Source organism: Zonotrichia leucophrys, chromosome 8, assembly GCF_028769735.1.
Source record: "Zonotrichia leucophrys gambelii isolate GWCS_2022_RI chromosome 8, RI_Zleu_2.0, whole genome shotgun sequence".
In the NCBI taxonomy this organism is placed as follows: domain Eukaryota; kingdom Metazoa; phylum Chordata; class Aves; order Passeriformes; family Passerellidae; genus Zonotrichia; species Zonotrichia leucophrys.
This window is the reverse complement of record NC_088178.1, coordinates 26,025,387-26,041,506: the sequence shown is the minus strand read 5'-3', so window position 1 is coordinate 26,041,506 and position 16,120 is coordinate 26,025,387. Positions and strand designations below refer to the sequence as shown.

The following is a 16,120-nucleotide window of genomic DNA, read 5'->3' as shown; positions in this document are numbered from 1 at the left end:
AACAATAGCCAGGATTTCCTTAAATCGCTGCAGTTTTACCTGTGTTCCATTATCTCCCCCCACCAAATGATAATTGCAGATTAATTAGCATACTTAATCAGCCATACTAACGTGTAATTACACCTAGATTTAATTATTCCTGTCTGGTCTAAACACTTGTACAACACCTGATAAACTTAACTCTAAGAGAACAACATGTTCCCATTACATTTTTATGGCCAGCTTTTGTTGCTACTGACATTTTCTCCTCACCTCAATTTCTCTGCTGCCTCCACATCTTCATTCCCTGCTTGGTAACACCTCCAGGTTTTCATTCTTATGGTAACCCTTTTTCAGACCCACTTCTCTGTGGAGTTGTGGTGGACCTGGAGCTACTCAGGTGTGGTAGCACCACCCAGAACAGGTATGTGCAACTCCTCTGGGTGGTAGCAGAGTTTGGGAGGATGTGTTTAACCCTGAGTGAGCTGTGTGTGCCATCACACCTTCCTTGGGAGCATGTGCAGGATCTGGCACCCTCTTCTCATGTATGTAATTTCTCTAAAGTCTCAGCTGAAAATAGTTAATTACTGCTCAATTGCAGTGTCATTGCCCCTTCCTTTAAGTCTCTGTTCAGCCAGGCAGAGAGAGGACAGGGAAACCACTCTTGTCATGCTTCCTGTCATCCCTGTCTATCCTAGGGAAATTCCAGCAGTTGGTCTCTCTTGTCCTTTGCTCCTGGGCCTCCCCAGCTCCCATCCTGTGCATTGCAGGCTCCTGGCTGCTCCTGAGGTTCCCCCAGTTTGAGAAAGGAGCAGGCTGAGTGTGCCAGCAGCAGAGCCACTCACCTCAGCAAGTGATCCAACAACAGGGGCACATCTTAACCAAAGGGAGCCACACAGCAGGGCAGGGAGGAAACACAGCACCCAGGGAGAGCCCCCCAGTCTCCTCCATAGCAGGCCATAAAGAGCTGATTATCCCTGCAGGCTTGAGCTCACTCAGCAGTCCCCTCCTGCCAGCTGCAGAAAAGGGCAGCAGTGTCACAACCTCCCCACTCAAGTGTAATCTGAACGTTCCCCACCAATTACCAAGATGTCTTGACCTCTTTCAAGCTGCCTGTTCCTCACTCAGCTGGATAAAGGAGAGAAGCCATGTGGATTCCTGCTGATCATCCCTAGCCAAGGTGGACTATTTCAGACTAAAGCCTTCCCTGTCTGCTTTGAGCCCTTTAGGCTTTGTTCTGGTTCTCCATGGGGAAGCTCTCCAAAAGATGAATACAGCTCCAGGAATGGGTACTGAGGGAAGGGCTCCTACCTGCTCTGGCTCTGCAATGTGCTGCTGATGCTGCTAGAGGAAAAGCTGGCTTTTAAGCAGCAGAGTATGACTTTTTTTGAGGATAGAAGGAGCTCCTGGCACCTAAAAGGACTCAAACCCAGCTGCCCTCATCCATGAAGTGCATCCGCTTGCTTGCAGGTGAAACAGAGCAAAACTAATGGGAAGGGTTGTCCAAGCATCCCTTGAAAAGGGCAAAGGCCTGAGGATGCAGGCAGAGGCAGTGTGGGCACTGCTGATCTCCTGCCAGCCTCACCTGCCTGTGGGCAGCGTGTGCTCCCTGCTGTGTCACAAGGATATTTTGTGAAAAATCCCTTCACCAGGATTCATTCTCCTGGCAAGATGAGAAGCTTCAGCTCCTCCATGTTTTGCTCTTCCGGAATGTGATTTGGAGAATTGTTTAGCCAGCATGTGAATTGTTTTTAATTAATGGCCAATCACAGCCAGCTGTCTTGGACTCTCTGAGTCTGTCATGGGTTTTTATTATTCAGTCTTGTCTAGCCTTCTGATGTCTCTTTTTCTTTTGTATAGTTTTAGAATAGAATAGAATAGAATAGAATAATATATCAGCCTTCTGAGAACTTGGAGTCAATTCTCATCTCTCACCTCATCCTGGGACCCACAACACCACAACACTGCTGGGTGCTCAGGACATCCTGTGCTTCCACCCCAGGCTGCTCCCAGCTGGAGCTGGATGTCCTGGACCATCCTGTGCAAGGAGCTGCTTCCTAGCAGGCACAGACAGTCTGGGAGGTGAGAAGAGCCACCCCACTAAATCCAGCTGCCCCCACACATCCAGCTCTGCCCTGGCTGCCCGTGTCCCCAGGACTGCCTGCAGCCACACGCTGACAGCTCTGGTCCCCAAGGGGATGGTGGCAGCCCTTGCCATGGCAACCATCACCGTGGCACCCAGCATCCCCATTCCCCAGGGAATGTCTCCTCCCCTGGGCAGGCAGGGCTGGAAAACAGCAGGGAGAAAAGAAAGTGTTGTCTGCTCAGGGGAAGCTGTGGAAAGCACCAGAGGGTTACTCCAGAGCTACCCTGCACCTTGGGGAGCTGCCAGGCTGCAGGGGCTGTGCTGAAATTTTATATTCCCCAAGGGGCAAATCAAATCCACTGGGCATAAAATCATTGTCCTGCAGTTACAGTAACATCACTGGAGGGGATCAAATCGGCGAGCCAAGGGTGTGGGCCAGCACTGTGGGGTCACAGACCCTACAAGCTGTGTCTGTGTGTCTGTCCACGGGCAGATGGGATGTGCCACCCCCCTGTGCCCACCCTGAGCCCAAACTGCAAATCCTCTGCAGGATGGAGAGAGGTTTGACCACGGAATGACTTGGCCTCTCACCTGCCCTGAATTCTCTTCCCTAGCCCTGCCCTGGTGCTACCTGGGCATGCTGCTGGAAAGGGCAGAACCATTTTCCACCAGCCCAGTGGCTCCTCTCACACCGACCCCTTGATCTCTTTGGTGCTGTGCCAGGCGCTGATTCAAGCCAGCTGCTGCTGCCTGCTTGCTCTCTCATTTATCCTCTCCCCATCCTCAGCGTTTTCCCTCCCGGAAATCCCTCGGGGCAAGGAGGGAGGCCCCAGACAGGAGCTGAGCCCCTCCTGTGCAGGGCACGCCCCTCCCAGGCCGCTCTTGTGGCCCCAGTGCCATAAATCAGCCCCAGCAAAGCAGCGGGGGAGCAGCTTGGTGAAAGGCTGCAGGGACAGCAGTACCTTTATTAGGTTCCCTCAGCACAGCTGGAAAAAATAAGGAGCCCAGACAGGCTTTCAGGCACATAACCCCCGAGCTGAGCCCCACACTCAGTCCTGTCTGCTGATTTAATAAGAGATCAGCTTTCCCCACAGACCACGTCTCCTGTGCAGCCTTAAACCCTCCTGGTTAAAACACTGCCCCGGAGAATCAATCCAAGATGGTTTTGTCCCTTTGATCAGCACAGCAGGTAATAAGTCACCGATGGAAATGTGTTTCACTTCTCTGGCTCCAGCAACAGAAATGGAGACAACCCCTCTGTCCTGCACTGCCTGGTGAAAATCTCACAGTGCCTGGGGAGATGGACAAAGGGGTTTGCAGAGTGGCTCTGAGGTCCCCATGGACACACAGCAGCACCTGGGTGAGCAAAATCCCTTCCCACAGGATCCATCCTGGTCTCCAGCCTCACAGACAGCGACAGTATTGGCAGTGCCTAATTGTGGTGACAAACACGGATCGAGAAGTGATTGACCGGCAGAACCAGGGCAGGCTGGGCTGGGAGCTGCCAGGAAACCTGGGCCAGATCCCAGCAGGAGCTGCTGAGGGACTGCCTCAGGTCCCTCTGGGCACACGGGGTGTTGAGTCACCTGGCAGAACTGGCTCAGCTCTTTAATGACTTTAATGCTTCTAGATAACCTGGAGCATAAAGATGTGCTCTTTAGTTCCTTGCTTTTGTGCATTTCCAGCCCTCTGTAAACATGGGGATTTCACATTAGAAAAGAATTGTGAAGATTTCTTCAAATCCCATTTTTTAAATGAGGATTCATTCTTATTTCCCTATATTTAAAAAGGATTATTTAACTCTTCTTTGAAGTGCTGTCTCCTACTCCAGTGGAGTACTTTGCTTTACTTTTAGGGACCCTTTTTGTCCTGTCCTGGCTCTATTCACTATTTTTACTGTTACACGAGGGCGGGCACTGTGCAAGAACTGTTCCTGCTGGACAGAACTCCTGGGCCAAGCTTGGAGTTTGACCAGGATGATGCCATTCCCAAAGTGCAGCTCCTCAGGGACAAACAGAAAACATTTGGCATCGAGTGCTTTGAGCAGGTCATTGCCTTGCTGTGAAAAATGCGTATTTTATGATTGGCTTTTCACAAATATTAAAATGAATATTATATGTGTTGTGTCAGAAAGTTATGCTGTATTCATTTTTTTTAGTAGTGTGTTAAATATCGTTTAGGTTATAACAACGTTAAAATATGCTATGTAAGATACTTTTTTTTAAAGAAGGGACTCGCAGACAGATAGCAGCCACAGGACACCTGAATCTTTCAGAGAAAGAGAATTTATTGCTCCATTATCAAAAGAAACAAACTTCTTCCCACCTCGCTCAGGCTTGAAGACACCGTCAGGATTAAGAGGAAGAAGCTGACACTGACCAGACAGAATTTGAATGGAATTTATGCATCATGGATGAGATGTATGAATATGCAACAAGCTGTTGTCTTTAAGGGTTAATCCTCTGTTAACGTGGGTCCTTTTTCGGGCTTGAGCTGCCCAGAAAAGGTACCCGGACTTCCGTAACTCTTTGTTTCTATTGTCTCGTATTGTCCTAATCGAAGCTGTCCAAATTATTATTACTCTAATTTTATTGCTATTTTTATAACCATTTTATTACCGTTAAACTTTTAAAAACAAGTGATTGGCGTTTTTCACACCCCACGACCAGCGAGGGAGGATGGGGCTGGCAAAGCGCTCTCTGAGGTTATGATCGCCACATCTTCCAAGGGCAGGACGGACAAATGGCCACTGTCCCTCAGAGCCGGCGGGACGGCAGCGAGTTCCACAGCAGCAGCCTGTCCCAAGAACTAGCACCTCCTCGGCTTTCCAAGCCTTGGAAAGGCGTCCTAATTAGGAAGCGACGCCCAAACCGTGGTGGTGCCATTCCTGTACGGGCCCTGTCCCGGTGCCGCCCACCGTCCCCTCACGCTTCAGCCGCTCCTCCCGCCCGCCAGGGGGCGCCGGCCGCGCCCGCCGGAACCATAGAGAGCGGCGCGCGCCGCCCGGCTCTCCCCGCGTGCATGCGTGTCCGCCCACGTGACAGGGAGGGGCTCCCCATTGGCCGCGCCGGCGGGGCCGGGCGCGCGCCCCCCGCGGGTGTAAGTGCGCGCGCGGGCGTGCGTGTGCAAGTGTGCACGTGTGTGTGAGTGTGTACAGGTGTGTGCGTGTGCAAGTGTGTGAGCGCTCAGGTGTTCCCCCGCGGCATCCCCACGTGTCCGTGCCCATACCTGTACACCCCGGAAGGTGTTCACTCCCGCGTGTGCAGCCAGGTGTGTGTGTGGGTATGTCCGTGCTGTGTACCTGTGTGTCCCGGCAAGCGTGCAGCGCTCGGGTGTGACAGGGTACCTGTATGTGCACACCTGCCTGCGTGCCCCGGTGTGCCCGTGCAGCATTCCTGTGTCCATGTAGGGCTGCCTGTGCATCCCGCAGAGCGCTCACCTGTGCGCCCCCGGTGTGTGTGGGTCCGTGTGAGCTCTGGTGCCGGTGTGCCGCTGCCCGCAGCCCCTGACCCCGCTCTGTCCCGTGTCCGTGTAGTGACCTGTGCATCCCGCAGAGCGCACACGTGTGTGTGTGTCCGTGTGAGCTCTGGTGTCCCTGTGCCGGTGCCCGCAGTCCTGACCCGCTCTGTCCCGTGTCCCTCCGCAGGTCTCTCCGTGCCGCCATGGAGGCCTTGCTGAGGAGCTGCCGAGTCCCGGCGCTGGGCGCCCGTCACGGCGGGGCCAGGGCCCGGCATGGCGGCACCGCGGGCAGGGCCCGGCGCCTGCTGCTCTCGCAGCTCTTCCAGCCGCTGGCGCTGCCCACGGGCGGCCAGGCGGGCTCGGAGGGCCGGCCCGGGGAGCCCAGCTGCCGCAGCCAGCGCCTGATGCTGCAAGCAGGGCTCATCCACCCCACCAGCCCCGGCTGCTACTGCTACCTGCCGCCCACCGTGCGTGCCATGGAGAAGCTGATCAAGCTGATGGACCAGGAGATGCAGGCCGTGGGCGGGCAGAAGCTGAACCTGCCCAGCCTGTGCTCGGCAGAGCTGTGGCGCGCCAGCGGCCGCTGGGACCAGATGGGGCCGGAGCTGTTCCGGCTGCTGGATCGGCACAAGCACGGCTACTGCCTGGGCCCCACGCACGAGGAGTTGGTGACGGCGCTGGTGGCCTCGCAGAGCGGCCTGTCCTACAAGCAGCTCCCGCTGCGCCTCTACCAGGTCACCAGGAAATTCCGCGACGAGCCCAAGCCGCGCTTCGGCCTGCTGCGCAGCCGGGAGTTCTACATGAAGGACATGTACACCTTTGACAGCTCCGAGGAGGCCGCCCGGCGCACCTACGAGCAGGTGTGCGCCGCCTACTGCAGCCTTTTCACCCGCCTGGGGCTGCCCTTCGTCAAGGTGCGGGCGGCCACGGGCAGCATCGGCGGCAGCACGTCCCACGAGTTCCAGCTGCCGGCGGACATCGGCGAGGACAGGCTGCTGCTGTGCCCTCAGGGGCACTTCGCGGCCAACGTGGAGACGCTAAACACGGAGCAAACCTCGTGTCCCGAGTGCGGGGAGAAGCTCAGCGAGACCAAAGGCATCGAGGTGGGGCACACGTTTTACCTGGGCACCAAGTACTCCTCGGTCGCCAACGCCGTGTTCTCCTCGGCCGAGAACAGGCCGCAGCTGGCAGAAATGGGCTGCTACGGCCTGGGCGTCACCCGCATCCTGGCGGCCTCCATCGAGGTGCTCTCCAGCGAGGACAGCATCCGCTGGCCCAGCCTCATCGCGCCCTACCAGCTGTGCTTCATCCCCCCCAAGAGGGGCAGCAGGGAGGAGGAGGAGGGAGCGGCGCTGCTGGAGCAGGTGTACGATGAGCTGGCCCAGGCGCTGCCCCAGCTCGCTGGTGACGCAGTGCTGGACGACCGGAGCCAGCTGACCATCGGCAAGAGGCTGAAGGATGCCCAGAGGCTGGGCTACCCCTACGTGGTGGTGGCTGGGAAGAGGGTCTGCGAGGACCCCCCGGTCTTTGAGGTTTGGGATCAGAATGCCAGCAAGGTTTTGTTCCTCACCAAGGAAGGGGTCATAGAGCTGCTGAGTAAAGTACAAGTGCCTTGAATGGCTCCTCTCTGAATCCGTCATGTCTGCTGCAGTGAGTTCATCTGAGCAGCCCTGGTGATGGCTCTGGGTGAGCAGAGGCAAATCCAGCTCGTGTCAGAGCCAGCCACGGTGTCCTGCAGGTGCGCCAGGTGCTGAGGTTGAGCTGGAATCAGCACACATTCCACCACAGGGCTGAGGATGTTCCTTCCTCTGGGTACAGGTTCCTGGAAGCTGCTTTTTCCAGCACTTGTAGCCTCATGTGGCTGTGGGAGCACTGGCAGGGCCGTCTCCTCACTGCCTGGCAGGGACAGACTGGCCATGGCCTCTGTCAGGACAACAGGACAGCCAAAACTGCACAGGGCACAGGAGGGCTCCCCTCACTGTCACGTTCTCAGCATGAAGGATTCTAAGAGAGACAAAGGAAGGCAACTTTCTTCTGTTTGCATCTCTTTGGGAACACCCAGGGCCCATGAGGGTGGAAGATTGCCCTGGCAGGGCTCCTGTGAGGAACTGCTTGGTGCCATCCCAGCAGCACTGACAGGAGGGACAGGGAGCTGCTTGGAGGGGTCACCTCACCCTGTGCCACAGCTCCTTGGTCTGAGATCTAGAGATCATGAGCAACACTGTAATAAAATCACAGAATCATTTAGCTTGGAAAAGGCCTTTAAGATCATTGAGTCCATTAACCTGATCTGCCAATGTCACCACTAACCCATGTCCCCAGGTGCCATACCCACTGCTCCTTAAACTTCTCCAGGGATGGTGACGCCATCACTTCCCTGAGCTGTTCCAGTGCCTCACAACCCTTCTGATGAAGAGCTTTTTCCCAATATCCCTGCTGGGCGAGGGGGGGACGGTGGGTCGAAAGGAGTGGGGCTAGGGCTGATGCCGGTGCCGATACCGGTGCTGGTGGGATGCCGGAGCCGCTCGGAAGGAGCGGGGCTGGGATTGAGGCGGGAGAAGGTGGGATGCTGGTGCCGGTACCGGTGGGATGCCGGATGGGTCTAACACCGGTACCGGTGGGATACCGGAGCGGGTCTAACGCCGGTACCGGTGGGATGCCGGAGCGGGTCTAACGCCGGTACCGGTGCGATGCCGGGGTGAGTCTAACACCGGTACCGGTGCGATGCCTGTGCCGGTACCGGTGGGATGCCGGCGCGGGTCTAACGCCGGTGCCGGTGGGATGCCGGTGCCGGTACCGGTGGGATGCCGGAGTGGGTCTAACACCGGTACCGGTGCGATGCCGGTGCTGGTGCTGATGGGAAGGAGCGGGGCCGGGCCTGACGCGGCGGGGGCGGGGCAGGCGGGGCCGGGCGGCGCTGGGAGGAGGAGCACCGGCAGCATGGCGGAGCCCGAGCAGGACGGCGTGTCCGGAGCCCCCGCGGCGCCGCCGCGGTACCGGGGAGCGCTGCACCCCGACACGTGGGAGCAGGTGAGGCCAAGGGGCCGGGCGGGGGGCCGCGCTCGGGGCGCTGCATGCCTGTCCGTCTGTCCGTCCGCCCGCAGGAGCTGGAGGCCATCCCCATGTTCATGAAGCGCTGCCCGGCCGAGATCGACGCGGCGCGGCAGCCCGAGCTCGCCTGCCTGCAGTCGCTGCTGTTCGACGAGGAGCGGAGCCCCGCAGGTGCGCCCTGCCCCAACCCGCAGGTGAGCTGCCAACCCCAACCCTGCCCCAGCCTGACCCCCTGCATCCCCGCAGAGCTGGCCAGGATGTACAAGAACGAGGGGAACGAGTACTTCAAGGAGAAGGACTACGGGAGAGCGCTGGCCGCCTACTCGGAGGGGCTGCGGCGGCGCTGCGGGGACGCGGAGCTGGACGCGGTGCTGCTCACCAACCGCGCGGCCGCACATTTCCACCTGGGTAAGGCTTCACACCGCCGGGAACGCGGCTCTAGGCTCCGGAGATGCTGCTCCTCCCCGGCTGGGGTTTGGTGTTTGTTAGTTTTGGTTGTGTGATAGGTTATGGGTGAGAAGGAGGCGCCTTGAAGCCTGGAGAGCTGGCTCGCTTCAGCACATGGATGTGTGCGGGGTTTGTGCTCTGCTCATTCCAGCTGTTACCTGCTGCTCGAGCTTTGGCTCCAGAACGGGGCAAAAATCGTGGGGTTTTTAGTCTGTTCAGAAATAGACTAGTTTGGGTTGGAATTGATGGATGACCTTTAAAGGCCATCTGGTCCAACCCCTCTGCAAGGAGCTGTGACATCTTCAGCTAAAGTTTGTTCAGAGCCCTGCCCAGCCTGGCCTTGAATGTTTCCAGGGATGAGGCTCCTAGCACCTCTCTGGACAACTTCTGCCAGTGCCTCACCACTCTCATTGTCAAAAATTTCTTCCTTATATCTAATGTAAGTCTACCCTAATTTAGTTTAAAATCATTGTTTGATGGTCTTGGAGGTGTTTACCAACCTTAATAATTCTGTGATTCTCCTACAGCTACCACCATCCTACCAACAGGGAAGGTGTTCTGGCCCTTTTAGTGCTGCTGTGTGTTGCTCACACCACATTATTTACCTCTCACCTGTGTGATTGATCCCTGTCCTTTCACTTCTTTCTTAATTTGCTCTTTTTTACCCTCCTCTCACCTCACAGTGATTGTAGGAACAGTGAATTACAGGGTCTCTGCATAAACCTTTTTGTCACCTCGGTGTCTGGTTAGATTTTAAATACAAGTGGAGGTTTTAAATAGATTTTAAATACAAGTGAGCACTTTTACTTGCTTTGCAGGGAACTACCGTTCTGCTCTAAATGATGCCATCCAGGCCAAAAAGCTGAAACCCACCCATCTCAAAGCCATCATAAGAGGTGAGAGTTAAAGCTGGTGCTGCTGCATGGAGCAGGACTCCTTTCCAAATGCTTGGCTGATGTTATTTTTACTGATTGTGCTGCTATTGTTGCCAGCCCTGAAGCAGGCTGTTGTTGCTTGTTGCCTTGTTTCCTTGAGTGTTTAATAGTTGTGTTTATAAAGCTGAAATTACTGTGAGTGGGCATCATACTTTGTTTCTGGACAGAGTTTGTTTCAGAAAGGGAAAGCAGTTACTGGAAGAGATCTCTTCACTTGTTGTTGTTGTTTCTTCCCAAAAGAGAGCTCTGCCTTTTGCTTTGCATTTTCAATCAAAATATCCTTTTGTTCTTCATCTCCTATATCTATCAGAGGCACTGTGGAGTACAGGATAACTTTTCCTGTTTTCCACAATATTGTTCTTTTTTCCCACTCCATAGAAATCTCCCTTTTATTTTTCCTAACAAGCCAAACACTGAAATGCTAATTGCAATGATAAAATTTTGTTTGTAACAGACACTTTTACCATAATTCTGCTGATTTCTGTGTCTTAGTGATATAAGAACTGATGAAATACTTTAAATTTTCTTCTCAACTGACCTGCTGGACCTTTCTGGTTGAACATGACCACACAAGACAGAGATGTTTAGTACAGAAGTGCCAGACCTAATGTTGTCTTTATAATCACTATTTTTATAGTAGTTATACACTGGAAACTTAAAATATTAATCCTTCCAGGAGCTCTCTGTCACATGGAGCTGAAGAATTTCGTGGAAGCAATAGCATGGTGTGAGGAGGGCTTGCAAATAGACTCAAAAGACAAAAAGCTCGTGGAAATGAGAGCTAAAGCTGACAAATTGAAGGTGAGGATGAAGGCAGCCTGGCATGTGCAGTGCTTGTCCCTTTGGGGTCCCTGGAGGGGTTTCTGTGTGGTGTGGATCCCCAGGCAGGATGGAGGGGTTCTCTCATGGGCTGGGTGCTGGGATGTGCAGGGGAAGGAGCTGGGGGGACCTTCCTGGGGACCCAAACTGGTTTCTCCAGCAGGAGGAAATGTCAGGGAAGAGCAGAGGTGGGCTCTGACCTGCTCTGTGTGACCTCAGTGCATCCTTCTCTTGCCTGCAGCGAACTCAGGACAGGGATGCCAGGAAAGCAAAGGTGATGGAGAAAAGGGAGCAGCATCAGAAGGAAGTTTTGCTTGCAGCAATAAAGGTGAGTCACTGAGAGGGGCTGGTTTTGTGTGGTTTGGGGTTTTTTTTAAGAGCTGTCTTGTTTTTCTCTAAAAGTTGGATCTCATACATTGGCTTTTGAGGGCTAGAGCAAAAAAATTTGATTTAAAACCATGATTCTCCAGGCCTGCATGGCTCCAGCCCCAGCTCCCAGCTGTCTGTATTTCAGGTGACAACTAATACAAAATACAGCCCCCGTGTTAGGAGATGGGCTGAGCTGTGTGAGTGCTCTGGCTGCAGCATCACATGAGCCCAGTGAACCTGGCTTTCTGTGCTGCCCACAGGCATTAATTCTGTGGAAGAATAGAAGGTAACTGTTCAATAAGGTACAGGAGGGAATCAGTCCTGGATCCTCTCCTTCCTCAGTGAATGTTTAAACTGCATTAAAATATTTTGGGCTCTTACATACAGTCAGATCTCTTCTGGTGTTGCTTTTCCAAGGAAAAGAGTTAGCTTTCTTCAGTTCTCTGAAAGAGCAGATGTTCTCAGGAGCTGGTGTGTGTAGTTGCGCCCTGTAGTGATGCCTGGCAGGCCACAGAGAGAAGCATTTTAGGTGCATCCCTTTCCCCATGTGTTCTCAGGCTCTTCTCTCCACATGTGGGTTCCTCTGGATTCCCACCTCTCCTCATTTGTTTATGGATATCTGGTGAGGTTCTGGGTTCTACTGGGAAGCCCAGTCACCTGAGTGTGATACTGAGGGAAAGCTTTGGAGCTGACTCATTAACAAGAACATCATTTGACCTTTTACTGACTGCTAATTTTTTGTTCTTACTTTCCCCACCACAACTGTTGAATTTTTAGTTGTGTTTTGGTATTTCCCCTCCATCCCCTCCAGGAAAGAAATATCAAGCTCAAGGTTCTTGAGCCTGCAGATGAAGAGGAGGAAGTGTCAGATGGCCTGGCTGAGATTTCCCTGGATGGGTTCCACCCTGGCAGTGCCACGGGGGCCAAGGTGCACCTGGATGCTGATGGCAGCCTGAGCTGGCCTGTCCTCTTCCTGTACCCTGAGCACGAGCAGACAGATTTCACTGTGGCTTTCCATGAGAGCTCCAGGTAAGTGCTCTGCCAGCAGCATTCTGGCACTGAGGAGGGGTTTGAGCAGGTGAGAGCAGGCAGCAATCCAACACTGCCATGCTGGAGCAGCCCCAGATGTCTCATCACACAGCTGACCCTGCTTTGCAGGAGGAGGCTGCACTCCATGGCCTCCTGACGTCCTCTGCAACCTGAATTATTCTGTGATTTACCTGGATTTATGCTGCAGACAAACACATTTAGCCAGACTGAAGGGGCTTGCAGTGCAATTACTCAGGCCAGTAATTAATTAGTGGCCAGGGATACCTGTGACCACCCATGTGGATTTTAGAGATTCATTCAAAGCCCTCCAAATAGATCTCAGGAAAAAAAAAATTAAACTCAAAAATTATGCAAAGCTTCCAAAGGGTACCTCTTATAACCAGCAGGGACCCCAAAGTTCTCCTCAGGGCCTCCAGCAGATCTAAAGTGCTGCAGACCTTTCAGACTCTGAGTAACAAGCTCAGAATTCCACTCTCCTTAATGTTAACCTCAATTTCTTACCTTGTAGTGTTAAACGGATTTGGAATTTGTAACTTTTTGTTTGTTGGAAGACATATTCCTCAGATCTATTAATAAGTTTAGGACTTAAAATAACAGTGCAAGCAGGTTGGTGATGTTGTGGTACTTTTATTGGTAGTGTTCACTGTGCTTTTTTGTGACTAAAGGAAGTGGAAATGGATTTTTAGGACAAACTGGCCTCCTAACACTCCTCAAATACCAAAATAAAGAAGCCTTGGAAACACAGACTCATCACTGATCTGGTGGAACATGGACTGTCAAAGGAAAATCCATTTTAGACAAAATGCAGGGTGTTTATTTGACAGCTTTTTCAGTGTGAAAATGTGAATTAAAAATAATTTGTTGTCACACTGCTCAAATTTGAAGCCAATAACCTGAGTTTCAGGGCCTTGGATTTATTGGGAAAGTGAGTTCGAAGGGAAGGAACTATTGGTAATCTAAACTTACTTTCAATTCTGTTGTTTAATTTGCTAATGTATTTTTGCCATCATTCAAATGCAACTGTACAAGTTACTGGAGCTGAGCACTTTGTCTAAGCTGACCAAGTGTATTTTGGCTTTTAGGTTTATTGATCATTTAATGGTGATGTTTGCTGAGTTACCTCCTTGGGATTTAGAAAAAAAATACCTTCCCAACAATCTTGAGGTGAGAAATTTGACTTTCCTTCAATTTCAGGGTTGTTGTGTTGTGCTTTTTTTTATTTCTGGAGTGAGAAAGTGCACAGCTCTGAGGATATGAAAGTGTTGGCATCTGTTTACCTTGCACAGATGTGAAACAAGAGAGCTTAAAACCCTCACTTGTAAACTCAAACATTGTCCACATGTGCTGACAGAATTCACTAATGAAAATGGAAGTTGTCTTCCACTTACACTGCATTTGACAGAAGGTATTTATAGATATTGCTTAGATTCCATCTTTGTAACAATAATTAAGATTTAAATCATCAAGCTGATAGGTGGCCTGGTTTTTTAATTGCATTGTGGAGTTGCTCAATACAAATAAGAAAGTATTATTTTAAAAATAATTTCTTTTCAGAACTAAATGGAGTTACTTGAGCACATAATCAGATCTAGACAATATATCTCTATTAACACTTTAGCAAAGGAGGGTTGTGAGTTGGTGCAGCAGGTTTTGAGAATTTTTCTGAAGTTGTACATAGAAGGATAGGAATGTTTATTTTCATTTTCCATTCCAGTGTCACCTGTGCCAGGCAGCAGCAGCAGCAGCACAGCCCTGTGAACAGTGAGCAGGCAGGTCCAGAAGGACAGTGCCTGTGTGCTTTTCCATGTTAAATCCTGTGTGTATTTACAGTCTAAGGCAACATTGCTGGATTTTAATCTCTTAAATCAACTCTGTTTTGTTCAAATACCTCTGAACCCACTCAGTTTATCTCATAGCATTGCTGCATTTCACCTGTTGAAATGCTGCCCTTAGATTTGGATTGATTGCCTGTAAAGCATGGGAACAGCCTGTGTATTTTGCCTCCCTGCTGCCACTGCCAGGAGAGCCTGAGCTGGTTTATACAGGGAAAACTTGGAATTCACACAAAGCAATTTCTGCCTTGCTGAATTTTGCATCCAAGAGTCAAGTCAAGCTACAGAGGTTTGATAAACCCCCAGCTGATAATGGTGTGGTGATACTGGGATTTCAGCAGCTTAGTGCTTTCCTTCATGTACCTTACGCATTTAATAATCCCCCAATTTTTTTTTCCCAGCTCTATTTTGAAGATGAAGAAAGAGAAGAAATGTATGAGGTGAACCCAGAGCACACATTGCTACAAGTGCTGCAGCACGAAAGGTGAGGCTGTACCTGTCCATGTCCGGGGGAAAAAAGGCAAAAAGTATGAGCTTTAAGTCCAGTTTGTTCTTAAATAATCCTAACTCTTCTCTGACTTAATAGTCCTGCCTCTTAAAGGTATGGATCTTGTGCCTGGCTTTAGCAACTTACATGTGTTTTCCCCCAAAAAATGAACAACTCTTTCCAGGCATGGATGGAGATAGGAAAGGGAGCTGGGCACAGCTGAGCAGCATAGAAGAGCTATTCCAGATCCCATCTACACAATACTACTTAAAAAAAAAAAAACCAAAAAAACAAAGAAGAAGGAAAACAGGCAGCAGCCTGTAAAGAGCATGTTGAAGGTTAACAATGCTCTCGCTGTTCACACTGCTGCGCGAGCAGCCCCCGGCGCAGCACGCAGCACTCCTCTGCTCTGAAACTGCCTTTCAGGAGTTGGGCTGCTATTGAGAGAGAAGAATTTGCTGTTTGTGAAGCCACAAAGTTCCTGTGCAGCCTGTGCCATTGAGCTGCAGCATCTCATAGCTGGCTGGAGCTGCTGCTCAGCGCGGGGGGCTCGGTCTGTCGCAGTGGGAGCGGGATCTCTGTCACCCCATAAAACTCAGCAGTGCCCAAAGGCCCTCAGATTCCAGGCTGTAAGGGCAGCTGCAAAAGAGCCCTCCTTCCAGAGGGAGAATAACAGCTGCCTTAATTAAAAGAAGCTGTTGGGAGAGGAGTTGATTCATAAAACACTTCTCCTCAGATGTGCTTAGCCCTGGCTCCGAGAGGCTCTGCTAATCAGCACAGAATCTCATCTCCAGCCTTTGGAGGGTCAGTCTGTATGGAGCTGGCAGGAGTCACTCACTTTGCAGGACACTGGGCCAGCTACAAGGAAGCCAAGGACTCCTTTTGATCTTTGCAGGTATTTTGTAAAGGCCGGGACCCCGACGGTTTTGGTGTTTGCCAAGCGTTCTCCTTTCTCTAAGAAATACTTCTCTGGCAAGAAAGTGCATCGGCTGTAATGAGCAAGAAAGAAACAAGGAATCCTGTGCAAGAGGCTGCTGTTTGTTAGCCCAGCTCCAGGCTGCAGACTTCTGCTTCAACAAAAATACCTTGCACTCTTCAGGGGCGGAAAATAATCTTGGCACACAGGGAAGCTTCCAGGGGAGCAGCACAGGAGAAGGAAGGGCTAACATGAGGGGATTATTTGTTTAAAAGGGAACCCAGCTGGCTTGCAGAAGGTCTCCTCTATGATAGGCTGCATGTGGTTTTGAAATAAACCTGAAGCGGTGCCAAGCACTGGCTGTGGTTGCAGTAAGAGCAGCTGGGAATGTTCATCCTTACCTGAGAACATCACAGATCTGCTCGGGGGTGGCTGTGGCTGCTGGGGTTCAGCAGCAGGGGCCTGGGGAGGTACCTGCCTGTTGCAGCAGGGTGGATGCAGCCAGGTTCCTGCAGCTGCTGCTGCTTTGTCCCTGCTTGGCTGTGCTGCTGGCCAGGCTGCAGCAGAGCTCTTTGTTTGGAGCAGTGTCTGACTGACCCTTTTGATACCTCACTGAATGTCCTACAGAACCTGGAATAAACATGCTATTTTAAGTAGACTGACTACAGCCTAATGAATGGGACAACAGTT

The 16,120-nt window shown here is 51.9% G+C and overlaps 2 protein-coding genes across 2 annotated transcripts; both read left to right on the top strand.

Annotated features, from left to right (window-relative positions):
- Window positions 1-5,128: 5,128 nt before the first annotated feature.
- PARS2 (prolyl-tRNA synthetase 2, mitochondrial) lies at window positions 5,129-7,771 on the top strand. The gene is made up of 2 exons (XM_064720182.1): window positions 5,129-5,164; window positions 5,712-7,771. The coding sequence occupies exon 2, from the start codon at window positions 5,728-5,730 to the stop codon at window positions 7,138-7,140; it is 1,413 nt and encodes a 470-aa protein (XP_064576252.1). The 5' UTR covers window positions 5,129-5,164; window positions 5,712-5,727; the 3' UTR covers window positions 7,141-7,771.
- A 447-nt stretch (window positions 7,772-8,218) lies between these two features.
- Window positions 8,219-16,083, top strand: TTC4 (tetratricopeptide repeat domain 4). The gene is made up of 10 exons (XM_064720183.1): window positions 8,219-8,554; window positions 8,629-8,746; window positions 8,822-8,983; window positions 9,841-9,918; window positions 10,634-10,758; window positions 11,018-11,104; window positions 11,957-12,174; window positions 13,278-13,359; window positions 14,429-14,511; window positions 15,410-16,083. The coding sequence occupies exons 1-10, from the start codon at window positions 8,249-8,251 to the stop codon at window positions 15,507-15,509; spliced, it is 1,359 nt and encodes a 452-aa protein (XP_064576253.1). The 5' UTR covers window positions 8,219-8,248; the 3' UTR covers window positions 15,510-16,083.
- Window positions 16,084-16,120: the final 37 nt, after the last annotated feature.

Coding starts and splice junctions, on each gene's coding strand:
- PARS2 (XM_064720182.1), top strand. CDS start 5,728: ATGGAGGCCTTGCTGAGGAGCTGCCGAGTCCCGGCGCTGGGCGCCCGT.
- TTC4 (XM_064720183.1), top strand. CDS start 8,249: ATGCCTGTGCCGGTACCGGTGGGATGCCGGCGCGGGTCTAACGCCGGT. Junction 8,555..8,628: donor ACCCCGACACGTGGGAGCAG/GTGAGGCCAAGG, acceptor GTCCGCCCGCAG/GAGCTGGAGGCCATCCCCAT. Junction 8,984..9,840: donor GGCCGCACATTTCCACCTGG/GTAAGGCTTCAC, acceptor CTTGCTTTGCAG/GGAACTACCGTTCTGCTCTA.